Below are 25840 nucleotides of genomic sequence, written 5' to 3'. Positions count from 1 at the left end.
ACGGGTCGTGGTGGCCGGGTCGAATTATGGGCCAGGAAGAATTGCTAGAGAGCAGTACGGCTTCACCGAGGGCAGGGACTCCGGTTAAGCTCCTAGGAAGAGACGATGCAAGTGTGTAAGTGATGTTACTCAACTGTTTTCCTCTGTTATAATCATATTTCTTTCAAGTGTAGTAATGTGTGGAATTTCTCCATTTACATGGCTTCTAAATTGAATTTATACATTGTTTTCAATAAAGTTTTGTATTTTGAGAGTTCCAGTTTGATTAGCAAGTTGTTTATCTCTCGAAATGCACCATTTCTGTTTTGGGAAGCTTTGATATATGTATGACCACTTATAGCCTTTTGTATAAAGAGAATAGTGACTGAATGAGGTGAAGCCAAGATGGGAGCATTGTTTCCTTTCCCTTGATCTCTGAGTATCTTCTCTGCTTCTACACTTTGCCAGTGATAGAATGTATAAAGAAAGGATTTTTCTCCAATGGAACGTTGTAGATTCGTCTATGCTTCATGTGCTGAGTTGCAAATTATTATTATATTGAAACTGGCCAAAAAAGGAAGTGTAATATCATGTGAAATCAAAAGGATTGTTGTGTTTATAAATTTCTGATGCTTGCAGACTCTGTTTCCTTTTTGGTTTTCTTGTCGTGTGCATATATGCATTTCATTGCTCATTTACATGTCAATATACTGCCTCCCTCTAATTAGAATATGATACATCATAATAACAATGAATGGAATTTGTTGGGCACTTGGGCTCAGTAAATGGGTAAAAAATAGTTTCTGATATGGTATATGATAAAACAACTCAGCAAATCTACAGGTGTCAAATGGATAATCATTAAGGCTTGGATGGATGGTGTACCCCTACAGCTTGTAAGTAGTTCTTTGTTGAGTTATATGTCAAAATATTTTTAGTATGAATAGAATAATGGCCTTTTTTCAGCAGAGAGGGCCTCCTTCTAGGAGTATGACTGCACATTCTTGATTAGGATTTCACAATTTGTAAAAGTTGTAGACAGTTGTATTTAGAGCATATATATTAGCTTTTTTATCAGGCTGGTGCTTAAAATTGCCAGTTTTTATTTTGAAATGTTCTGTACAGGTGTCTTATTTTAGGAAAAAGAATTCCCATGAGATATTGAGTGAAGTCCACCGTCTTCCAACAGAAATGTGTTTTAATTCAGGTGGAATTGTTTATTTGGCATCAAATGCCATTATATTTGTTCACTATACTTTGAGGCACAGGCACTGTCTCTGAACTTTAGACATTAGGTGGGGAAATCATTATTTTTAGACAATTATATTTTGACTGCGAAAATGTCACTGCTAAATTGTTCATGAATGATAAGTGTGGTTTGAGGGCTAACCTTAACAAACTTCATTGGTAGACTGTCATGCTAGGAGTGCATGAAAGATTTCAAATACTGAAGATGGTGTAGTAGTGCCCGTACAAAATGCTTGATTTGAATTTCTTCACTTCAGTTACCAGTTATGTGAAAAGTGAACTCCAAGGTCTAGAATTGTTTGAGCTTTTCAAACTAGAAGTTAAATGTTGTCTAAGAGGGAGAAGCTGTGGAGATGAGTACCTTTTTATAAATTAATCCATTACTTTCGACACCATTTACTTTACAGTTGAACTGGATGTACCTTCATGTTGTGAACTGTTAAACTTATTAGTTGCTTAGTTGATTTTCCTGTGCTAGCTTTATGTTCTGCCCAGTATTGGCTGTATTTTAATATCTGTTAAATCTGACCAAGCTCCACAGTACTGAGTACCTACTGCGTGAATAAATGCTCTGAGCGAATAAAGTTCATCTAATCTAGCTCTTTCTTTGGTTCTTGATAGTATCATTTGAGATGAGACAATAGCGGATTGGCTCCTTGTATCTTGATTTCTTAAAGATTATCCTATATCATCTGGGACTATTTATCGGGTTGTGTCCCAACTCCATCAACTTCATGGTTACACACATATGATTCTTTTTTTAATAATTGATAAAATAAAGTTTTATGATGTAGTTCTCTATTTTTTTTTGTTTCAGGGACTGGTACAATCTTGAGAAGTCTAAACGGGTGAAAGCTTTTCGTTGTGGGGAGTATGATGAATGTATCGAGAAAGCTAAGGCAGCTGCTGCTAATAATTCTAAGAAGGTAGCTAGGTATGCACGCAGGGAAGATGCCATTCTTCATGCTCTTGAAATTGAAAGTGCTAGCCTAGGAAATTCAAGAATAGATAAAGAAGATGGAATACAACATCTTATTGAAGAGCCACCTATTTCACCCCATCCCCATCAAGAAAGTGAAAATGTGAACAAGGATGGTAACAGTTCTGAAGAGTATTCAAGTTCAGATCCAGAATTGTCTGAATCTGATCCCTCCTTTGAAGAGGCAAACGCTATTAGTGCTTTTAAAGAACAATCTGTACCAGACGATAAACATCAAATCCTAAATGATTCAGAGGATGATGGAACTCAAGGAGCTAAGCGTATGAGAGGTCTTGATGACCTGGGGACAGGGGCGGTGCAATCATCGAAGAGAAAGAGATCTCAAATGGCACATGTTCGTGAATTTCTAAAAAAGAAAAGCCGTCGCCGTCGCTTGATGAAAGTTTTGGAGACTACAGCCATGGTGTCTGTTCCTGTTGTCTGTGAAGACATTCCCAGTCCAAATGGATCTGATATTGTTGGAACCTCTGGTAGCAAGGCAATGCTAATTAACAGTAAATCTGATGATGCAGGAGTTTTATGTGAGAATGGAACATCGATTAATGCATCCAAGGATACTTGTGCTTCTTCCTCTGCTAACTGCAAGCTGAAGGAGAATGCAATTCCCAGCATTTCAGGGTCACCTGAAAATGGTGTTTTAGACAGCCTATTTGATGTTCCATTTGTGACAGAAGAAAAAAATTCTGCAGGTAATATTGAGCATAAATCACTGTTTTTGACTTTTTGTCAGTTATCTATTTATTGCTTCAGAAGAACATCTTTCTTCAAAATATTATTATTCTATGGTTATTTCAGGAATTGTTCCTAATAACTTTATTGATGTTTTTATCCTTACATAGTTACATGTGAAATGTTTATCTACTTTTGAAGGGCATTTTTTTTTAATGAATCACACAAAAAATAATTTCCTTCAAGACTAATCTACTTTCCTTTTGTTGATGATGTAAAAGTATTGTATCTGTAGTTTCTGTTTCATCACCGAATTCTGTTGGCTTGATTCTCTTTCCTATTTATGTGGTAACTTCTTGTTGATGGTGTCTCTACTCTCTAGCTCACATTATTCAACTTCAACATCATGCTCGAAAATCCAGTGATGAATTTCATGGGAAAATATCTGTTTTCTAGAATGTTTCTTTATGCTTGGCCCACTTTTTTTAATTTCTTAGGCTAACTTTTTGAGTTCATTTTGTCATCAGGCTTGTCCCCGATTGTATCTTTAGCATCTCAGATTGGTGCTGGAGAAAAATCCAGCCAAAACGGTCAAGTCGGAACCATGTCATTAGGGAATGATGAGTTTAATGAGTCAGGATCTAGAAGTTCGGGTAATACAGAGATCCATGATGTTAGCCAGAGGCTAGAGAAGGGGACTTCGAAATGGCAGTCAAAAGGAAAGAGAAACTCCAGGCACTCGCGTCAATCTAAAAAATGTGATTCAGGGAAACCCGTGGGCACGAATGATAAATCTGATTCATGCTTGGCGGCAGGTATGGATTGAGATTTCTTGTCTTTCTTCTGTTAAAAAAAAAAATTGTGACTTTACTGATTTGCTCCTTCTGAACGCTCTACTTATTGCAAGTTCAAACCAGTTTCAGAATTTCAGTTGGATGAGTTTCGAGGTTGGAGCAGGAACATCATCTCTCACGGAGAAACTCCCACGAAGGGACGAACAACCGAGGTGTTGAATCCTCAGAGGTTACTGCCTTATCGTCAGTCTCGTTTCACAGTGAACCCCAAGTACGAGTCATCAGATTTCCCTCTCAGGCACCACAAACCCCCCGAGTCCTTGCTCTACAATGTCAATCTGGAAGTGAAATCTAGCTATCGCCCACAACACGTTCCTTACATTTCTTTAGTGAGCAAACTAAACGGCCGACCAATCACCGGCCACCCAGTCACAGTTGAGGTATTAGACGACGGGTTCTGTTCTCAACTGCTATTGAGTACTTCCGAATGCTATAGCAGCAGTTATGATAACACCAACGCTGAGGATATGGTCAATGGAACCAGACCGAGTTCTTGTGGCAAGGTTCCTACTAAGCATCCTCCTCGCACTTCACCCTCCAAGTCATCAAAATCAAAGAAAAGCACTGCACTCTCAAAGAAGATGAGGAAATTGTCTTCGTTAACCGGTTCTCACAAGCAAAGTCAAGAGAAGAAACGCTCGGTACAGAAACTTATAGGCCCTGTGGTGGCTTGCGTCCCCTTGAAGGTAGTGTTCAGTAGAATTAATGAAGCGGTACGAGCAGGCCACCGCATTACTGGAACCAGCAATGGTTGAAATCATCTTTTCCAGGCCAGACATTTGGTTATAGAGAATTTTGTTATCTTAGTTTTCATCATATCATACTTGGTTTCTGGCATCAAGGTATAATCCTCTGGAAAAATAGAGGAAATGAAATCCAACCCAGATGCTACCTTGCTGGTTGGTATACATAAACTGTAACATTATTTGAGTTGTAAAGAATGATGGTCCCTCAAAAGACCTTATAGTTCAGTTCAGTGCCAAAAGTTTGAGGTTTCATGTTTGATTTTTGTTCCTTTCAAATGTAAATATAAAATTAAAGAAAGAGTGGATGATGATCCAAATCTTATTAAGTTTTTTATATTTGTTGGTGAAGAAGAAATTGGCATTTTCATGAGGGCATGTAGAATGGGTAGTCTGATGCTTTTCTGAGTTTTCCAGAATCATAATCTGTTAGCTTTTGGGCAAGAGCATAACCTGAACAACACATTATAATTAGAACAATCATATTATGCCCAAAATGAGCATATCCTTTGTGTGCATTGACATTTGGTGCAGTCTGTTGAGCCATTGAGTTACTGTGATTTATAAATGTTCTGTTGGATCGGAGTGCAGTCTGTTGAGCCATTGAGTTACTGTGATTTATAAATGTTCTGTTGGATCAGAGTGTGGGAATCTTTAGGTTGATAATTCAACCTTTTGGGAGAAGTACAATGAAACTAAGAAAATAGTAAACCACATGAAGTCAAATAGTTTCGATTAAATACAATAATAAGTTACTACAAGAAGTGATTGTGATATGACAATATAGATAAAGATCTTATATAGTAGAGCCAATAGTGGAAGTACAATTTGGGAGTATGATTTTGAGAGTACATCTAATATTTTTGTTTATATTATATCCTTTAGCTTGTTGTTGCTGGGAATCGAACCTGAATTCTTTTTAAAGGAGAGACGCGCGTTTTTTTAATAAAACGACGTCGTTTAGGCATCCGTATGCAAACGATTGCTAAACCTGCATAGTGCCCAACCGGAGCATCTAGGCCCATCTTCACTAGGGTTTTAATATATAAACAAAATAAACCTCAAATATTGCCAACTTTTTCCCTCCCCATCGCCCGTCGAAGCTTGGATTTTGCTTCTGCGCGACTTGCAGCAATGGCAACGGTGCCGGGGCAGCTGGTGTGGGAGATCGTGAAGAAGAATAACTCTTTCTTGGTCAAGGAGTTCGGCAACGGTACTGCCGGTGTCGTCTTCAGCAAAGAGCCCAACAATCTCTGCAATCTTCATTCTTACAAGCACTCTGGTGAGGCACCGTATTCATTTTTCACTTTTTAAGTTGCAAATTTAGGTTTGAGATTTCATATTTTTCTTAGAACTGTAAAACGGAATGATTGCCAATTCCACATGATTTAGAATGTCCAGATTAGGTTTTTACTTCAATGTACATCGTTGTGCTTTTCTTAATATCGTTCCTTTTCCATTGTGAATGAATTTTCCAAAGTTTAATGCTTTTGTGATTTGTATTTGGCTGGAGATTTTATTTATTTTTTAAATAGCAGCTGATTTAAAGTGATGAGAATGTAGTAGTAATATATTGACATGACTTAACAGGGTTAGCCAACAAGAAAACTGTGACAATTCAAGGGGGTAAAGATCAGTCTGTGCTGCTCGCCACAACCAAGACCAAGAAGCAGAATAAGCCAGCTAATTTGCACAACAAATCTGTCATGAAGAAAGAGTTCAGACGCATGGCCAAGGCAGTTACCAATCAGGTAGATCTTAAGCAGGCATAAGTTGATTGTTCATATCCATGTCTTCCTTTATGAGCTTTGGGAATTTCTGTACAATCCCTAGTTGCATTGCAGCTTTGCCATCTCACCTTTAGTATTAGAGGGGTGTTTGGGTCTTGCAATGCTGCCATTAATTTGGAACTGACAAGATAAGGCTAGTTGACAGTTGGCTACTAAGTATGTGAAATGCCATTTATTTTTTCGATGTGCAATACAAACCATTGGCTACATTGGTTGGACTGTGGTTATATTTGCCTGAATTAGCTTTCAAGCTTAACAATATAAGTAATTATGGTATCTCTTCATCCTAAAAAAGGAGCAGTAGATAACTAGATATAAGCTTTGGCTTATTAGGCCACATTCAGAACAATTAATCTTTTATGTTAGACTGGAACTGCTATTTTGATTTCTAATATCGTTCCCTTGTTTTGTATATCCTTTATATAAAAGGCTATATTTTAACAAGTCCATCTTTTTTCTTTCACTGCCTAGAGAGAATAGTTTATTCTCACAAAAGAAAGAATCCAAATATTATATTTTTGTACAACAGAAGTAATGCTTAATGAATATCATCATATCCCGAAATTTTTATTCCCCCCACCCCAAAGTCTGTCAAGCATGGTACATCTAATGTGGCCTTATAACTTGCTTTGTTTGAAAAACTGACTGACCATTGCTTTTGAAAGATTATGCTCCTGTGCTAACACCTGAGAAGTGAGAGAGCTATTTGCCCAATACCAATTTGGTTAGCTTAGATAAATTTTCAAGTGGCTACTGGCTAATGTCATTGTTTCCCTTATATTCATTTACTATTGAACACAGGTTGCAGATAACTATTACAGGCCAACTTGAAGAAGGCAGCCCTTGCTAGGTTGAGTGTTGTGAACAGGAGCCTTAAGATTGCAAAATCTGGTGTCAAGAAGAGAAACAGACAAGCTGTATGAGCACTGATACTTGTTCGATGTCATAATCTCAACTGGATTTTGAAATTTTCTTTTTGTTTTTCATAAGTTTTTGGCAGTGGAGTGATTGATACACATTTTCCATAAAGAAATTAAGATTATAGCTGGGAAAATTACCTTGTCCTTTTCTTTTCAGTTGTTGTGGGTCTGCACACTTCAGTAGCTTAATTTCAATTTATGCCTTTAAAGTTGAACTTGTGTTTAATATATTGTTCATCCTTTTGCACACTGACATTCTTCTGCTCTGATATATTAACTGATTGTTGTGCTGTGAGAGAATTTAGGGGTGAGTAAGAATCTGCCCCAATTCGTTAAATCTGCCCTAATTCTTGAAATATGCCAAATTCGTTCCCATCCAATCTGTGGACAACTTTGTGTTATATATATACACACACATGAATAGCACAATTAGGATTTTATGAGTTGTACAATCATGTATATTACAAGTTGCACATTAAATATCTGGTTTTTTTTTTGAATGGGGGTGCTTGATAAATTATGCTTTTGATTTTTGAATGCTTGAAATATTATATTATAATTCATTTTATTCTAATTTTTAAATAAAATATAATTGTCTTCAAGGACTACACCTGGACTTGGAAATTCGTGTATATGAGTTTGAACTCGTAAATGGATTGACACGATAACGACACGAACACGATAAGGGTAAACACGGACACGACACATTAATGTTAAATTTTTAACACGAACACGATTTGTTAAAGGGTTAAACGGGTTGGATTGACATCGTTTTGTTAACAGGTTTTGGGTCACACGATATGACATGAAACCTGTTTAAACTCGCTAAACCTATTAATTTATATATTTTTTTAAAAAAACACTAAAATTTAAAATTAAGTTATATAAAAAAAAAAATAAAACCTACTATTCAATTCATCAAACAAACTAAACAAAACATTCAATTTATAACATTCATAAAATAATAAAATAACATACAAAAATCATAATTAAAGAAGCCAATGCTAGTTTTTAGAATAAAATTAAACACAACAAAAATTCCAATTTCAGATTGTTGAACAACAATAGTTGGTGTATGATCTTGGTCTAATGTTGTAAATTCATCCTTAGTCATGTTCATGATATCGATCTTTTGTAATCTCATTCATAACAATGATTCTTAGCGGGTTATAAACATGTTTATGTAAACGAGTTCGTGTAACAGGTTAACATAATAATATTAACGGGTTAAACGAGTTCTTAATAGGTTTGTCGGGTTGACCCGTTAAGACGAAACATAACGGGTCAAGAGACCCGGGACACATTAAGACTAAACACTAACCCGTTAGTTTCGTGCTTGGCTTTGTGTCGTGTTAACGAGTCGTGTCCATAATTATCAGGTTTAAGTCTACACCTCCCGAATTAAAGAGGAAGAGTCTACAACATTGACATAATGATTAAAATCACACATTGTTTGAAGAAATGAAATGAAGGATATATGAATTATAGTTGCTGAGGTCCCTAGCTAGTTTCATCCCAGGCCAATTGCTTGCCATTGAGGAAGCTGTTGGTATGTTTGATTATATTGTGAAAGTATATTTGTGTAAATTTACATGACATATTGCAAGTTGCAAGACTTGTTCAATTGGCATTTTGCAGAAACCATACTACTTGCAAGCCAAGGAGAATATTGAATATTCAACCCCAGAAGCTATTTCCAAGACACAACTCAACAGCACACCAAATATATATATATCGACGAATATTCTGCGAATTCAAGTCCAAGTCAATATAATGAAGGCAGGCAATTGTCAATTGCTGCACGCCTTGAAAACGTATGTACGTTCAGTTCCTTGCAAGCATAAATATGGTCGAAAACTGAGGTTTGGTGGCAATATAATGTGGCCCCAAGAAATGGAAGACGACTCTATATGACACAAAGAAGAAGCCCCCGTAATTTCCGGCGACGGCAAAACCCTGAAGAGAAGCAGCAGCGGCGACGATTTCAACCGGTGTTTCTCCTTACCCATTGATGCCGGGGGCGTTAAGTCGTTGAAACACCTGGACTCCAAGAAGTTGAAAGAGGATATCAAGAAATGGGCTAAGAAAGTGGTCGCCTATGCTCGCCAACTCAGTGATCATTTCAATTCGGGAGTTAGTTCTCGTCGCTCATAGATCGATTCTCTCGTCCCTCCGATTCGTCGCTAACTCCATCTCATTCTCACTATAACATAACCAACTTTGGGTGCTGATTATATATCTTACAAGTAGCCTTGATTCAGGTTGGATTTGGTGTACATAAATAATATATAAATTCTATTGCTTAGCTTTATTCATTTTATTCTTTTATTTGATGCATATATATATGGTTGTTTCCTCACTACAATGTAGAAGAATAATGTATAGACTGTGTTATAAATGAAATAAACAGGTCGGGCTTTTCTTTTCTTCTTCTTCTTCTCCATTTTTGTTACAACCCAAAAACAAGAAAGGGAAAAAAAAAAAAATCAACTATATTCTAAGCTTCCCAATCATAGCTCCAAAGCTAAGGCACGCATTAAGCTAAGAAAATGTCCTTTTATGTTGTTCTGTGATTGATCCAACTTAACACAACTCTTTTTCAATGACTAATGAGGTGTTTGGTAGAGAGGAATTGTGTGTAATTGTATTGCTTTCCCATTTAATTCTAACAAGTGAAAAAATTTTCAGAATTTTGTTGGAAGGAATTGCAATCCTATAATACTTGAGAAGAAAGTTTAGAGTGTGAGGACCAAATTGCCTTCTTTAATAACCCTGCATTTTTCATATGAATTACAATTACACGAATATTTCGATCTTAATTCTCAATAATTCTATTCATATCTACCAAACAACGTAATTTGAATTCTTACATTATTTTCACATTATTTTTTTTCCATAAAATTACAATTTTTCTCATAATTATCTCATTGCAACTAAACGGCCTATAAATTATCTCATATTTGCAAGAAAATCAACACATTTGTTTTTTTTTTTTTCTTAAAACTTGAGAGATCTTCATAAACACCATTTCCTAACAATCCATTTGGAAAAGGTAGAGGAATTGTCCACTGAACCAGGTGAGTCACCGTGATTTACATCCTTTCAAATATTTTGTCGGGTTAGGGTGTGGGGGCTCTTAAGATTGGAGATTCAAATAAAAGGCAGAAGAATTTAGAGATAAAAATGCAAAGTAAAGCTAATGAATTTGAAGAAGGTTAAGAAAAGGAAAGGGAGTTGATAGTCCAATTACACGGTTAAGGAACCCAAAACGCCGTGTGCATCATCCAATTAAAGTCAACCGACTGGCAAAAGTCAAACTACGATAAATCCTCAATTGTTGATTGGAAAGTAATGTAGGCTTACCATAGGCCCGACCACAGCTGATGACTACCTTGGAATCACATCAGGTATTCAAATACGCGGACGTTTCTCATAAATTCTCCCATTTTGATCAAACGCGAATTCCATAAATTTATCCCCTCAAACCCTAACCTTAATCCCAGATCCGTCGAAATCATGGGGAACGCAGAGAAATTGATGAATCAGATCATGGAGCTCAAGTTCACGTCCAAGAGTCTCCAACGCCAGGCCCGGAAGTGCGAGAAAGAGGAGAAATCCGAGAAGCTCAAGGTCAAGAAGGCAATCGAGAAGGGAAACATGGACGGCGCTCGAATCTACGCCGAGAACGCCATCAGGAAGCGCAGCGAGCAGATGAACTACCTCCGCCTCGCTTCCCGGCTCGACGCCGTCGTGGCTCGGCTCGACACCCAGGCGAAGATGACCACCATCAGCAAGTCAATGGGCAACATCGTCAAATCGCTCGAGTCAACCCTCGCCACCGGGAATCTCCAGAAGATGTCCGAGACGATGGACCAGTTCGAGAGGCAGTTTGTGAATATGGAGGTCCAGGCCGAGTTCATGGAGAGCTCCATGGCTGGGAGCACTTCGCTTTCCACCCCGGAGGACCAGGTCAACAGCCTTATGCAACAGGTCGCCGATGACTATGGCCTCGAGGTTTCTGTTGGGCTTCCACAGCCGGCTGCTCATGCCGTCCCAACCAACACCGAGAAGGTCGACGAGGACGACCTTTCCAGGCGCCTTGCCGAGCTCAAGGCCCGTGGGTAAACAAAATTCTGTGAATTTTTTTTAAAAAATTGTGCTTATAGCACCGCAGATCGGCAAAAATATTGATATAATGTGATTGTGTATTGTGTGAATTTCTACTTATCTATTCTGCCTACATATGTTTGAGTGTATTTAACTTAACACTGATATCCTGGAGTCAATTGCCTTTTATATTATAAGGCTTACATTATGTGCATAAAGATCCTTTGATCTGCATTTCAATGTGTACTGAAGTCTATGCTGTAGTTCACTTGAATAGGTTTGATGCAACTATTGTAGGTTTCTGTTCGGTATTTGTTGTGCCTATGAAGAATTCATTAGTTGGTAGGCATTGTTAAGAAGTTTAAGTAGGATAACTTGACCTCAGATTCTTGGTGACTATAGGTTTAAGGGTTGTCCAAAAACAATTTAGGATATGGGCTCAAGAAACCTCTCTGCTCTCCGACGTTCAATGTGTAGGTTCTGCAGTATTAAGAAGTTTAAGTAGGATAACTTGACCTCAGATTCTTGGTGATTATAGATTTAAGGGTTGTCCAAAAACAATTTAGGATATGGGCTCAGGAAACCTCTCTGCTCTCCAGTGTTCAATGTGTTACACCAGCTAGATAAGATTCATGCTATTGCCTTTTGTTATATGAAGATAGGCTTTAGTTCAAAAGACTGATATCAGGCTGTTTTCTGTCTGACTTTGGAAGATTGGTCATAGTTCGTTTAGTTTCCCCATTCAACTTCTGAGCTCCACCTCTTGTAGGGCCTGCCTAATACTTTCTAACACCATAACTTTGCATTTGTTGCTTTAGTATACTAGCAGAGTTTAAGTATGGAGGGCAAGATAATTAGGGTGAGTTGGATGTATGTGGATGATCCTATGGTAATAAGCAGAACATATATGACTAGCTCTGATTTTTATTGACCCTAATTTCGGTGATTAGTCTCGACTGTGAGGTTAATTCAGTTTGACTGTATAGGGATGGATGAGTGCATGCAATTTGCTTTTGCTTCTGCATTTGCTGCTTACTGGGATGCTTGATTATCTTGTGCAGTTAGAAATTTAGCTTCAGCCATTCAACAATAATAGTTGACAAGCATTACCAGGCATCTTTGTCTTATGAATGATTAGGCATCCCATACATCAGATTACTAACAATCTGTGATGACTATCAGAGTGAAAGCAAGGTTTAGCAAAAGAGGGTTGAGAGAGACATCAGATTACTTACAATCTGTGATGACTATCAGAGTGAAAGCAAGGTTTAGCAAAGAGGGTTGAGAGAGTTCTCCTTATTTGAACTTCAATTTTTGAAGATTTCCAGTTTAATGTGGGTATTGGATGTCATTGGTATCTCATTAGAGTAGCATATAAACAAATCTCAGACATTAGAGTAATATAAAATCACTTGTTGAATTAGTGTTTTTAATGAATTCCATAAGATGGAGAAAATTCAAAGGGTGCGTTCAGTTAAGTTCAGTTCATTTCTTTGTTTTTCATGCATATCTCCTGGAGTTTCATTACGTGAAGAATGCTTTGAGTTTCATTACTTCCTGCCATTGAGTACAAATCTCATAAAACATTTTGGTCATGGTAATATAGTTAGCTTATCAGTTAATTTTGGCTTATTTGACCATTATTAGCTGTTTGATTGGGTTAAACAACCACTATAATTTACCAAACATCTTATTGATTAGTAGTCTATTGTAATAACTTATTGCTCCAAAACGTTAAAATTCACTAAAGTCATTTTACATGTAATCAGTTAACAGTTAATTTACCAAACATCTTTTTACAATCAGCTATCAATTAATTTATCAAACATTTTTTACAGTTAGCCAGTTATCAACTAGTCAAACTCACCAACCCAATCAGCTAACAGTTATTTATCAAATACCGCTTTATGGATTTTTTTTTTTCAAAAATACTAGATGTACTCCTAAAATCATACTCTCAAATTGTATTCCCACTTGTGTTCAAATTTGATTGGAGGAAAAAAAAAGAAAAAAAATGTATAAACATCATGGCCCCCTACTAAATTAAGCAATCAAGGCATGTCATGTCATAGGAAGTGCAAAATGAGAGTATAATTTGAGAGTACATATATAATTTCCTTTTTTTTTCTCCATTGGAACCACTATACAAGAACCAAGCTTTCTCTTCTTTGAATCAAGGCGTATATGCAGATGCAAAAGCAATTTGGATTATGTCACGGATATGGTTAAACCAGTATTTTGATTCGAGTTCTATTACATGTACTCCCGTCTCCCAAATCTTACTTCATTAATTTTACTTCTTAATATGGTGAATTCTGATAAACTGTTTTTTTTTTTTAATGTGTAATAAGTGTACATTAAAGTTTTGTGTAAGTAAAAATTGGAAGTACACATAACAATTTCCTTTTGATTCAAAATCCTTGGGAGACAAGTTAAAGTTACAGTATTTAAATTTAAGTTCCAAAGCAACAAACTACTTGTAGCATAAGACATTTGACAATTCAAGTAAAAACAATGGACAAAAAGCAAGCAACAAAATATCCATTACCAGCATCAACGCAAGAGAATGCAATAATGACTTCACCCTCTCTCTTGTTTGCAATATATATGTAATGTATTTTATAGAAAAATTCTTTGTGATCAAGTCAGTATGATATTATTTTTTGACTTGATCTTAATTTTTCGGTACCTAATTAATATAGGGACTTTTACCCCCTCTCTCTCTCTTTATTTTTATTTTTATTTTTATTTTTTTTAAATATGTACTGTTTTGTATTTTGAATATTCTTGTTGCAAACTTGAATATTTTGACATATGTTTTACTAATTTATACGTGTTCTATTAAACTCCCAATTATTAGTTATGTTTCTTCTTTTCATGAATGTTTGTAAATGGGCAATGATATATTAGAAATTTGAAAAATTTTCCTATGAAAGTTTAAATGAAACAAATGTACACTTTCATGGTAATTTAATTATATTTACGTAATTTCAAGTATGCTAATCACTTTACTTAGCAAAGTTATTTCCATCAAATGCATTCAATGGAATTATATTCTCATAAATTTAATTGATAGGAAAATACCAAGCGACTTTTTAAGGCCTAATCCATCCCTGCAAGGTTGCAAGCAACTCTTGTAATTTCTACACAATTGCAATTCTGACCGCTAGCAATATTTTGTTATTTTCTTTGTCCTTATTGCTTACTTTTTCTTAAAATTTGTACTTTTTTCTTTTTTAATAATAAATTTAATTATTATTATTATTATTATTATTATTATTATTATTATTATTGTATTATATTTTGAGAGTAAATTGAAATTGTAAGGATGTAAAGAAAATAATAGTGAGTTGCAATTAAAAGTGAGAAAATTATAAGAATAAATATAGTCTAACAATTAAGACACCTTAGCTTGTTGATCGAGTTATAAGGCTTCCTAACAACCTAAAATCTAAATAGTAGGCCAAGCCGATCACACTCTTAAAATTAATATTTTGGATGACTTGGTAAACCAAAGTTAGTTAGAAAGACTATAGCATTCAGGGCCGGTCCTATCATTTTATAGGCCCGGGGCAAGATTAAAAAAATGGGCCCCGGTTAATATATATTTTATGCCTAAAATTTAAATTAAATAAGGAAAAAATTATTAATATCAATAACTTTAAATAAGATTAACAAGTTTTTAACAATTTTACATACATACACAACAATAATCATGAAAAAAAATTCTAGGTGCTTTCCTTAATGCAAAATAATAAATAATCGTATAAGTGTTTTCATAAATAAATAATATTATAGTTTATAAAAATGAATAAATAATTTAAAATCGAGTAAACTTATAAACAATAACATTTATCATAATAAATAATAATTAATTTTTAATAAAAATTTATAAAACAATAATTACAAACATATGGAAAGTTAAAAATCTTTTTTTTTTTACTAGGAGCAAGAAATTAAAATATTTCAAAACGCAATAAACAAATGCAAAAAGATATGAAACATAATTATCTAGATAAAATAGTTTGAACATAAAGCATATTATAAATCACACATCTTCTATATTATTTATATGATTTTTATAAATACTTTTTTTTTAATACTTTTTTTTTTAATACAAATACCTTTCTTTTAAATAGATAAATTTTAAACTTTTTTAAAAATAATTTGAATACATATAATGACACATGATAGAAGTTTCTATATTACATTGATTAGATATTCATAAAAAGGTACGAAGTAAATTATCTTTTAATTTTTTTTTTTATAATTCAATCTCAAAATATATCATAAACCCCCTCCGTCCTATTTTTACGTGTCTTGTTTGGTTAACATGAGTTAATTGAAGTTTTTTAAATTCAATTTTTCATAATATGTTTAGTATAAGTATATAAAAATTTATAAATTTAGAAATTGCATTAAAAATTTAATATAAAAATTATATATTTAAGATAAAAAAATTTCATAATATGTTTAGTATAAATATATGAAAATTTATATATTTAAAAACTACATTAATAATACTACTCCGTATTAAACACAAAAAAACAATAAAAATAAATTTTTAAAATATAAGCAAAGAAGTAAAGTTGGAGAATTCAAAAATGTGAAGGGAAGGATTTGATCACAGGCCTTTGATTAAATGAGGTTGACATTCAAGTATCTTACCAACCAAGCTAATTCACCTTACTATAAAATATATGTATATAAATTACTTATAATCAATATATATATATACTATAAATATATATAAGAGATAGGATGGGGCCCTCCCCCAAGCATGGGCCCTGGGCAAGGGCCCAACCTGCCCATGCCCCAGGGCCGGCCCTGCTTGCATTTGGTGGAAAGAGATAGGTCGACCTGCGCTAGCCAAGATGTCAGGCTATGTTGTCATAATTGTTTGACACGTTTGTTATGCCATTTGATTGTTCAATTGCGTCACCAACCAGAGCCTCCCACGTCAATACCAATTGTCATAGGTCATAAAAGCATCCTCATCAGCTATGCATTTTACACGATTTTTAAAGTGCCACGAGAGAAGAAGGAAAAAGAGAAAAAATAAAATAAAAAAGGAGGTCTGACGCTAAAAAAAAAAAAAAAAAAAAAAAAAAGACCAGCACACGCGTTAGCGGGCACGTGCATTGCACGCGCTCAACTGGGCGCCTGCATCTCCAACACGCGAAGAAAAGCATAATGCTTTGTTTCCATTTCTCAATTAGTCGACCTCACAAAAGTTTTGCACTTGCAGGAGAAAAATACACCAAAAAACCACAATACCACATCTTTTATTTGTGCAAAAACAACACACTTGATTTTTACTATTCCAAAAACCACAAAAATGCATTAGTGTAGATGCTCTTAAGTCATCATAACATTGACGGAATACTTAATATAAATAAGATATATCCTATGTAACTTGAAAAATCGTCTACTCCATAACATACATAGTATTAACTTAATTTTATAAACTATTAAAAGTTATTCAATTGTTCATAGTTAACTGGCCTTTTAATCACTTCACAGTTATTCAATAATACATTGATATTCTCAAAATATTTATAATTTTAAAAAGAGCCAATTAGTAAAAGCAAGTTAGAAGGACAAGCTATAAAAACAAATCCAATAATGATAGGTTGAAGTGTTGAACTTACTCCATACATACCAACAACCATTGAAGGAGCAACTAGAACATTAACCTTTCTAGAACATTAATTAGTAAAAAAAAAAAGGAAAAAAAATTATTACAATATTTTACATAGGAATACTATATTTCAAAAATAAAAAGCAAGGGTTTAGACTATTCAGATGGTTAACGGATCAGGGGAGCAAGACGGACCAGCAAACAACCTGGTCGAGCTTTGCAGAGAAGCTAAGAGAAGGAACTGGGAGATTCGTATGAGTTACGTTCTAAGAGAACATAACAACACAACTACAGTATCATTTCGATATAACTACAGTTTCATTGGATAATATACACTTGAATATGTGAAACTGCTATTCAGTTTCATTTTATATACACTGCAGTTTCAGTTCAACACAACTACAGTTTCATTTCAATTCAATTACAGTTTCATTTGATAATATAAAAACACTATGTGATACAATTTCATTTTAGATACACTATAATTTCATTTTGTAATTAACACACTAAAAATACGGACTATGTTAAGTTGTAACGGCAACCGTTTCTTTAATTAAAAGAAACGGCTCGTTTTTGGACCATGGTCCGCGATATAATTGCTGATAATACCATCTTTATTTGGGCTGATAATACAAATTTACTTTTTAGTGGGACGAAAATGCAATTATATTTTTGCATGGGTTGGGAACACAAATTTGATAATGAATTTCTCTTCAAATTAGACACGAAATATTTACGATAATATCGTCTACTCTACGCCGATATATTGCCTTCTTCTGGCCGCCTGGTGCGATTTGCCCTTCTCCTCAAGCAAAGTTCAAAACAGAAGACGCCATCCCACTCTTCTTCTATCCCGATCCTGCGCACGCCGAAGCTCCCTATTACCATGGTTACAGGTCTGGACCACAAAGCTACACTCTCAATTTCATTTCCGGGATTAATCACTTTCGAATCAGTATTTTGTTGCTTTTCGAATTTCCAAAAAATAGATTTTGTGTTGTTTGAACTTCAGTATAAGTTTTAGGAGCTAAATAGGTGATTCTGTAGCCAAACATGTCGATTAGATTTTATTGCCCAATTCAGATTATGAAAATTCTCTGTTAGGGCTGTAGAAGAACGTTTTGAACTGTTAATATCCCGATTCAGCATTAGCTGTTTGCATATAATAGTTGGAAATGTTCCCTTGAAAATTGTTAAATTGCTGCATTCCTGCAAAACTGGCTTAAAAAAAAAAGTATTCCCGTTGTGAAGACTAATTTTTAGGAGTTTCTTTTTTTGTGCATTCAACTTGGTATGCATTGCAGTGAGCGTAAAATGGCAAAAGGAGGTGTTTCCTGCTGTGGAAATTGATACTAGCCAGCCTCCATATGTCTTCAAATGCCAGCTATTTGATCTGACTGGGGTGCCACCTGAAAGGCAGAAGATTATGGTTAAAGGTGGTTTGTTGAAGGTATTAGAAACTTCTATTTACCTGAATTTTTAATTGCTTTACTTGGATGATTGTAATGCTTCTTCTAGTGCTAAATTCAATTTCTGTTATTGAGAAATTGCTTCTTCTTTTGCCATTTAGGATGATGCAGATTGGTCAAAACTGGCAGTGAAAGAGGTACATGATTCCCTGTTGCTAATTGTATTAAACTCTTGTTCACTAAAAAAGTTGCCAGCAATTAAATATATTGACTTTGGTATTTCTTTTAGGGACAAAGGTTAATGATGATGGGCACTGCTGATGAAATTGTCAAGGCTCCTGAAAAAAGCCCTGTGTTTGTTGAAGATATGCCAGAAGAGGAGCAAGTTATTAATGTGGTGAGTATTTTGAAATTTATGTGACATATAATTTGATAGTTGGTGTAGATACTGGAACTTTCATAGATGATTTGATCTGCTTAGTTAACTCATCTCTCATTTGATTTGTGCATCACACACCGCATGTGACATTAGTATGCTACATTGTATTTATTTTCTTCTATGGTGTTGTTTGCTTCAAATCATGATGAATGGATTTACTTTAATGTAATTTATTAGTTTACATCACACATTATAACAGGGTGGTAATGTTTCATTCCCAGGGTCATTCTGCTGGCTTGTTTAATCTAGGAAATACATGTTACATGAACTCCACTGTTCAATGCCTTCATTCTGTTCCAGAACTGAAGTCTGCTCTTTCGCTGTGAGTTCTTCTCATTCATATTAATAGAGATCATTTATTTATTAGAGGTGAACCAGGTTCACTTGTTTAATTGATTTTATTGCATGTTTACATATTGTTTTGTGCCTTTTCCTCTTAGGTACCCTCATGCGGATAGACGAAATGATCTGGATAGCTCATCTCATCTTCTGACTGTTGCAACCCGTGATTTATTTAATGAACTTGATAAAAATGTCAAACCAGTGTCTCCGATGCAATTCTGGATGGTACAAGTGTTATTTTTAATGTCACTTTCTTTTGAGAGATGGGGTATAACTTTTAATTGAACGGATTAAGTTTACATCATAAATGGAAGTGGGGAAACTAGAATCTCAAAAACCACCTTCTTCTTTTAATTTTTTTTTTAAATTTTTAATACAAAGACAACAAAAAAAGAAGAATTTAATTCAGTAGGTGATAGATCAAAAGGGATAGTGGGTGACAGATTGGAATGATTGAATAATTATTTGCATTTATTTTCATGTTGACAGGTATTACGTAAAAAATATCCTCAATTTGGCCAGCTCAACAATGGTGTCTTCATGCAGCAGGTTTTGCAAAATCCCTAAGTCTTACTATATTACATTCCACTTGTTAATACTGCCATTGACATATTGCAAATGAAAACAGGATGCTGAAGAATGTTGGACACAGCTTCTGTACACCCTTTCTCAGTCTCTTAAAAGACAAGTTTCCAGGTACTGTAGTCTCCACTTCTCAAGGTTAAAAATGATAACTGGTGGATAGTTCTGATCTATAAGAGCATATGCATTGCTCTTTGTTTGTCAGTTTTTTCTCTGACACCTTTGTCTATGCTCCTTTATGTTGGTTGATTTGGTCTGTGTTCCTCTAGTTTCAATATTGTAGAAGTGTATGCTATTTACCTGAATTTTGTTCCTTTTTTCCAATGCAATTACAGTCATTCTTCGTTCTTTTTTTTTTTTTTAAATAAATTTGCAGTGATACTTCAGATACTGTGAAGGATATTTTTGCCATTGATCTTGTCAGCAGGTATTTCTCCAATGATATCTATTTGTACCTTTTACATGTTATGGGGAAATTTTTTTTTATTATATTTAGTTTTTTAATATAAATTTCTGACAGAAGTGGATTATCATCACACTATAAGTCATTAGGCACTCCAAGGGTGTCAAACTACATAGCACCATTTCTGCCCTAATCTATATACTGTTGAGAAAAGCTACAGTAATGAACCATTGGGGTCTATTCATAATGAAAGATACTTGGTTCTCCCTTTTGTCATGAAAAAAGTGGCATAACATATGGTATCATGCTGTGAATCATTGTTTCTCTGTATTTTGTATTTGTATTGAGGTTGAATTTAAAGTGTAGTTCTGAAATTCCATTTGCTATGTTGTTTAGCAGCTCTTTAAAATTGATATCTGGTTTTTGTTGTGTTGCTCTGAAGATAGCCGACCAAACCATATGATTGTTTTCATTTTCACTGATGATATTGCCTAGGGTTCACTGTGCCGAAAGTGGTGAAGAAAGCACAGAGACTGAATCAGTGTATTCCCTTAAATGCCACATTTCACAGGAGGTGAACCATTTGCACGAGGGTTTAAAACGTGTAAGTTCAAATCTACCGTGTTATGATTTGAACTTGTTCCTCATTCCGGATAATTTGTATCTCAGTTTGAAGACACTTAAAAGCCTTCTTATTAACTGCTTAGGGCTTGAAATCAGAACTGGAGAAAGCTTCTCCTTCTTTAGGTCGCAGTGCAATTTACCTAAAAGATTCTCGAATTAATGGTTTGCCAAGGTATGGATTAGTCCTATTAAACTCTCCTCCTATCATGGTGCTGCCAGCTTGCTACAAGCACGTGTTTTTTGAATTTTAAAATTTCCCTGCTATCAGCATCTGAAATGGCTCTTCCTGGATTAAAGTTCTTCCCCTTTTAACTTCTTCCTTCACATTTCCCCTTGCTCATTAATGATCCATGATGATATTACTTCTATTAGAGTTGATCCTCAATTTTGTTTGACAGATACTTGACCATTCAGTTTGTTCGATTTTTCTGGAAAAGGGAATCAAATCAAAAGGCAAAGATTTTGCGGGTAATATTTTATTACTCTGTACTTCTTCCATCCCTTTGGCATTTATTTAAGATGGTTGCCTCTCTCTCTTTCAAAAAAAAGGGCAACTCTTTTTCTATTCTTTTCTTTTTTGGGGGTAGGGGGAAGTAGGGTATTGAATGCTCTATGCCTAGAGGGGAAGAATGTTGTTTGTATGTATTCAAGTTTTTACACTCCTGTTACATAGTGATGCCATTTTATCTGGCAAGGAATAACAAGCTCTAGTACTAAGCCATGTCTATGTTTCAGAAAGTAGATTATCCATTGGAATTGGATGTCTTTGACTTGTGTTCAGATGATCTGCGCAAGAGATTGGAAGGTCCTCGCAAGGTGTGTGCGGTTACATTCAGTCAAACTTGTGCCCTTCGGCGGAAGGGGGTGTCCATGTTCTGTCTTTTACTATATTTTATCTGAACTGGTGATCACCATTTTTGAACAGGCTTTAAGAGATGAGGAGGGTAAGAAACTTGGTTTACAAGCTAGTGGGAAGAGTTCTAGCTCGAAAGACAATGATGTCAAGATGACTGATGCAGTGGTATGTTATTGACCTGCCCCCCGCCCCACACGCACATACACTCCCTCTACTAGCGCTAGACTAGGCTGCATTGGCCTCAGTCCCTAGTTATCCATCGCAGTGTTGCAAAAATCGCGCCTAGGCGGCCCCCAGCCGCCGCGAGGAAGGCCGGAATTGGCCTCCTCCGCGGCCGGCCGCCTAGCCGGCCAAACCGCCTTTTTTTGTTTTTATTTTTGTTTTTTGTTTTTTTGTTTTTTTGAATTTTGGGTAAAAAACTTTGCGAAGGCGTAACTCTTGACTCGGTTGTGTCCGTTTTGGACAATTTTTTTTTCAAATCGCGTATTTTTTCGAGATCTATCAACCGCAAACTGCCGTAGGCGGTTTGGCCCACTAATTTCTCAAAAAAAATGTTTCTTTAGCTCTTAATTTTAGTTTTTTATGTATTTAGATGGTTTAAACAATCTTTTGAATAATTTTACAACCACTTACGTAAATAGTTTCTAAGAAATACCTATGGGAACCTTATGTTTTATTAGTGAATTTTGAAATTTTTTAATTTTTAATTTTTTTTAATTAAAAAAAAATAAAAATAAAAAATCGGCGTCTAACGTGTTTTGCAACATTGATCCATCGTATTCATAAAGCATGATATTTGTTCTTCCATTGATGCAGGAATCATCCAGTGGAAGTGGAGAGTCCTCAAAACCAGCACCCCAAGAAGGTAGAAAAGAAATGGAGAGCTAATGTTCTTTCTTTGGCTGAGTGCCTCGGGGTTTAGACAGAAAAATTATGATTGTTGGTTGTGGTTATATCTGGAATAAAATGCAATTGACAAACTCTTCATTTTTAGGTGTTTTGCCCGAGAAGGAACAACACTTGACCGGCATATATGATTTAGTTGCTGTGCTGACTCACAAGGGAAGAAGTGCAGACTCAGGGCACTACGTTGCCTGGGTCAAGCAAGAAAATGGTCAGTTCCTTTTCATAAAAAAAACATAGATCTGTAGTGGTCATATATTAATATTCCTACTTATATTCATGTTTCATAAACCATAGGAAAATGGATTCAATTCGACGATGACAATCCAATACCACAACGCGAGGAAGACATCCCTAAACTTTCTGGTGGAGGTAAGCACTATGCATAAAACTAGTTGCTCTTTTTCATCGACCTTAAGCCATCCATTTTGTTATTATCTTGCTTCTTGGCAATACCTAATGTTATTGAATGGGTGGTTTCAGGTGACTGGCACATGGCATACATTTGCATGTACAAGGCTCGCGTCACCCCCATGTAATATTTTCTCTTGGCATGTTTGGTCATTTGTTGTGTTTACACTACACATTGAGATTGGTCTCTCTTTGAATCTGTTGAGCCGCGTGCTACTAGTTTCGGACTAAATTCTTAACTTTCGCGATATTGCCATTTGTTACTCTGTTTACTAGCTTTTATGATTCTGTCAAATGTATGGGAAACTATTTATAGACATCATTCACATATTACAACTTTTACGAGTTCCACTTTGGCAATGAATGCCATCTACGAAGTTATGTGTTGCATGGTTTTAACTTCATCGTCGATCTCTACAATTCACATTACAACTCTCGTCTGTCATTTAGTATTTTATTCGGAGCAGACTTTTTTTAGCCCATAATTACTTAACGGAAATTTTAACTATGATGCATATGCAATGAAAAAAAAAAAAAAAAATGGTCAAATAGGCCCTTGAATATTACTCAAGAAGTCAATTAGGCCCTCAAATTTTCAAAAGGTGCAATTAAGTCTTTAAACATATTATTTTAGGGGAATGAGACCCAAAAATCGGTTGGTAACTTACAATTATAGGTCAAAAGAATTTCGACGAACCTTCAATGAGTTTCCGACAACATTCCGGCCAAAAAACCGGCGAAATGTTCTCTGGCGTCATTTGGTTGCCATCTCCGGCGAACCAGATCCGGCGAAGGACTTGGTCGCCTTCCCCCGCGAAGGAGAAGGCAACCCAACCCTTCTCCTTCACAGCGCCTTCTTCGGCGAAGGAGAAGGCAGACCAAATGACGCTGGCAAATGTTTCGCCGGTTTTTTGTCGGAATGTTGTCAGAATCTCGCCAGAATCTTTTTGACCTATGATTGTAGGTCACCAACCGGTTTTTGGACCCCATTGCTCTAAAATAATATGTTTAAGGGCTTAATTGAATCTTTTGAAAGTTCAAGGGCCTAATTGACTTATTGAGTAATGTTCAGGGGTCTATTTGACCATTTTCCAAAAAAAAAAAAAGAATATTATTTAGATTCTTGGCCTCTTTTTCAAGATTAGTTCGTCATGTTTCTGAGGGGCCGAGTTTGAACCCATCTCCATGCAAATACTCAGCAAAAGTTTGGAAAAATGACTTAAATGTGAAGGTAGAAGCATGTATTTCTCAAAATGACTGAAATGTGAAGGTAGAAGCATGTATTTCTCAAAAAATGACTGAAATGTGAAGGTAGAAGCATGTATTTCTCAAAATGTGACTGGTCATTTTTGTGGACAAAAATATGAAAATGACGTTTGGGATATGCGTTTGATCTCAGAATTGGTCAAACCACAAATGCAAGTCCCACTTGGGTAATTGACGAAGGGTGTTAAAGTGTGTGGGCAAAGGTAGGGGTGACCACGGTTCCGGTTTCGGAAATTGACGAACCGGAATCGGAATATACGCTTCCGGTTCCAGTTCTTGAACCGGCGGTTCTAACCGGAATTTTTTTTAAAAAAATAAATTATATGTTATGTTGTTTGTTGCATATGTTATATTGTTATGTTGTTTGTTTTACGTGGCAAAAGTGGCCAGTAGGCCACTAGGCTAGTGGGCTACTAGCCTTTTTTTAAAAAAAAAATTCACGGTTCCAAACCGGAACCGGCAGTTCCGGTTTCAAATTTTTTATAACCGGAATCGGAACCGTACGAACGGTTCCGATTCGATTACGGTTATGTTCGAACCGAACCGTGGTTACCCCTAGGCAAAGGTGGGAGATGGCTAAAAGTTGGTTGGGATGGGGGTTGCAAATATGAATGGGATTGGGGAATTGGGGCCTTGGGGGTGGTTGGGGTTAAAGACTGAAATTGGAACAAATTAAAAAAAGTTGACAAAAATACGATACTTTTGAAAATAGGAAAATATCATTTTGCAAATGCGTTTCTTGTCAGATAATTTTGTTTTGGATTTGTTTTTTTTTTTTTTTTTTTTTTTTTTTTTTTTTTTTTTTTTTTTTTTTTTTTTGCGGTCAAACACTTTGTATACGAGACACGCCTACTTGCATATCTATGATTTTTATTTATTTATTTAAAGTTGGTCGCCTTCTCTTCAGTCTGAGAAGCCGACGACCAAACTAGTCGCCTTCTCCTTCTTCAGCGACCAACATTCTAAAAAAAAAAAAAAAAAAAGTTACAGACACGCAAGTCCGGTTGACCTCGAAAAAAATATAAATAAAACAAAATTATCTGACAAAAAACGCATTTGCAAAATGATTTTTTTTATTTTTTATTTTCGTCCAGTTTTTAAAAGTGTTCTATTTTTGTCAATTTTTTTTGGTTTGTTCCCATTTCAGTCTTTAACCCGGGGATTGGCCATGTCAACCCCCTTCCCTAAACCATGACCGGCTTGTCAATGTAAGTTTCGATGGATTGAATTTATGCAGATTTGGTTTTCCTATTGAGAATTAATTTCAGTACAATTGCAGGAATTTCTTTTTGCAGTCTTTGTGTTTACTAAATTTTAATTATTATTCAAATTTTACGTATTATAAGTACTGTGGTCAAAAGAGTTGATTATTAGTTAATTGAAAATATATGTGATTATGTTATTCTGTTGGCTTACTATATTGTTATTTGGCATTAATCAGCTCATTGGCTAATTATGGGATTTGATCTCGATCAGGATAATATGAAGCACACGAGAAACATTTTACATAACTTTTGATTTGAAAAGTGTAATATAATGGTCATGTTTTTCAGTAAATTTAATGTAAATTTAGTATTGATGTTGTATTCTAATCCAAAAAGCAAGCATGTTCTTTAATTGATTCATCATAAACTTAGTTTTGATGTTGTATTCT

The 25840-nt window shown here is 35.3% G+C and overlaps 3 protein-coding genes and 1 pseudogene across 5 annotated transcripts in view; all 4 read left to right on the top strand.

The window, feature by feature from the left end:
- LOC109192563 (uncharacterized protein At1g51745-like) overlaps nucleotides 1-4765 on the top strand; it is a 5455-nt gene extending 690 nt beyond the window's left edge. The window contains exons 1-5 of one of the 3 annotated variants that reach the window (XM_019343258.1): nucleotides 7-115; nucleotides 823-875; nucleotides 2045-2916; nucleotides 3424-3711; nucleotides 3814-4765. In XM_019343258.1, the coding sequence (XP_019198803.1) occupies nucleotides 856-875; nucleotides 2045-2916; nucleotides 3424-3711; nucleotides 3814-4505 (1872 nt within the window). In that variant the 5' untranslated portion in view covers nucleotides 7-115; nucleotides 823-855 and the 3' untranslated portion in view covers nucleotides 4506-4765. Of the gene's footprint in view, nucleotides 116-822; nucleotides 876-2044; nucleotides 2917-3423; nucleotides 3712-3813 lie in introns of all 3 variants that reach the window. The other 2 variants (XM_019343257.1, XM_019343256.1) reach the window with 2 other exon arrangements.
- Nucleotides 4766-5530: 765 nt separating this feature from the next.
- On the top strand, nucleotides 5531-7427 carry LOC109192476 (annotated as a pseudogene).
- Nucleotides 7428-10625: 3198 nt separating this feature from the next.
- Nucleotides 10626-11518, top strand: LOC109192474 (ESCRT-related protein CHMP1B). The gene has a single exon (XM_019343132.1). It carries the CDS (start codon nucleotides 10720-10722, stop codon nucleotides 11326-11328), a length of 609 nt encoding a protein of 202 aa, XP_019198677.1. The 5' UTR covers nucleotides 10626-10719; the 3' UTR covers nucleotides 11329-11518.
- Nucleotides 11519-17694: 6176 nt separating this feature from the next.
- LOC109192473 (ubiquitin carboxyl-terminal hydrolase 6-like) lies at nucleotides 17695-23297 on the top strand. The gene is made up of 18 exons (XM_019343131.1): nucleotides 17695-17847; nucleotides 18256-18401; nucleotides 18522-18557; nucleotides 18650-18757; nucleotides 19021-19121; nucleotides 19240-19366; nucleotides 19631-19690; nucleotides 19770-19837; nucleotides 20100-20150; nucleotides 20622-20730; nucleotides 20834-20922; nucleotides 21149-21218; nucleotides 21486-21566; nucleotides 21676-21771; nucleotides 22423-22471; nucleotides 22601-22720; nucleotides 22807-22881; nucleotides 22993-23297. The coding sequence occupies exons 1-18, from the start codon at nucleotides 17838-17840 to the stop codon at nucleotides 23046-23048; spliced, it is 1452 nt and encodes a 483-aa protein (XP_019198676.1). The 5' UTR covers nucleotides 17695-17837; the 3' UTR covers nucleotides 23049-23297.
- Nucleotides 23298-25840: the final 2543 nt, after the last annotated feature.

Source organism: Ipomoea nil, unplaced genomic scaffold (assembly GCF_001879475.1).
Source record: "Ipomoea nil cultivar Tokyo-kokei standard unplaced genomic scaffold, Asagao_1.1 scaffold1770, whole genome shotgun sequence".
Classification (NCBI taxonomy): domain Eukaryota; kingdom Viridiplantae; phylum Streptophyta; class Magnoliopsida; order Solanales; family Convolvulaceae; genus Ipomoea; species Ipomoea nil.
The sequence above is the reverse complement of the archived record's forward strand: the minus strand, read 5'-3'. Positions and strand labels throughout refer to the sequence as shown.

Coding starts and splice junctions, on each gene's coding strand:
- LOC109192474 (XM_019343132.1), top strand. CDS start 10,720: ATGGGGAACGCAGAGAAATTGATGAATCAGATCATGGAGCTCAAGTTC.
- LOC109192473 (XM_019343131.1), top strand. Junction 18,402..18,521: donor TTAAAGGTGGTTTGTTGAAG/GTATTAGAAACT, acceptor TTTGCCATTTAG/GATGATGCAGATTGGTCAAA. Junction 21,567..21,675: donor GATTGGAAGGTCCTCGCAAG/GTGTGTGCGGTT, acceptor ATTTTTGAACAG/GCTTTAAGAGATGAGGAGGG.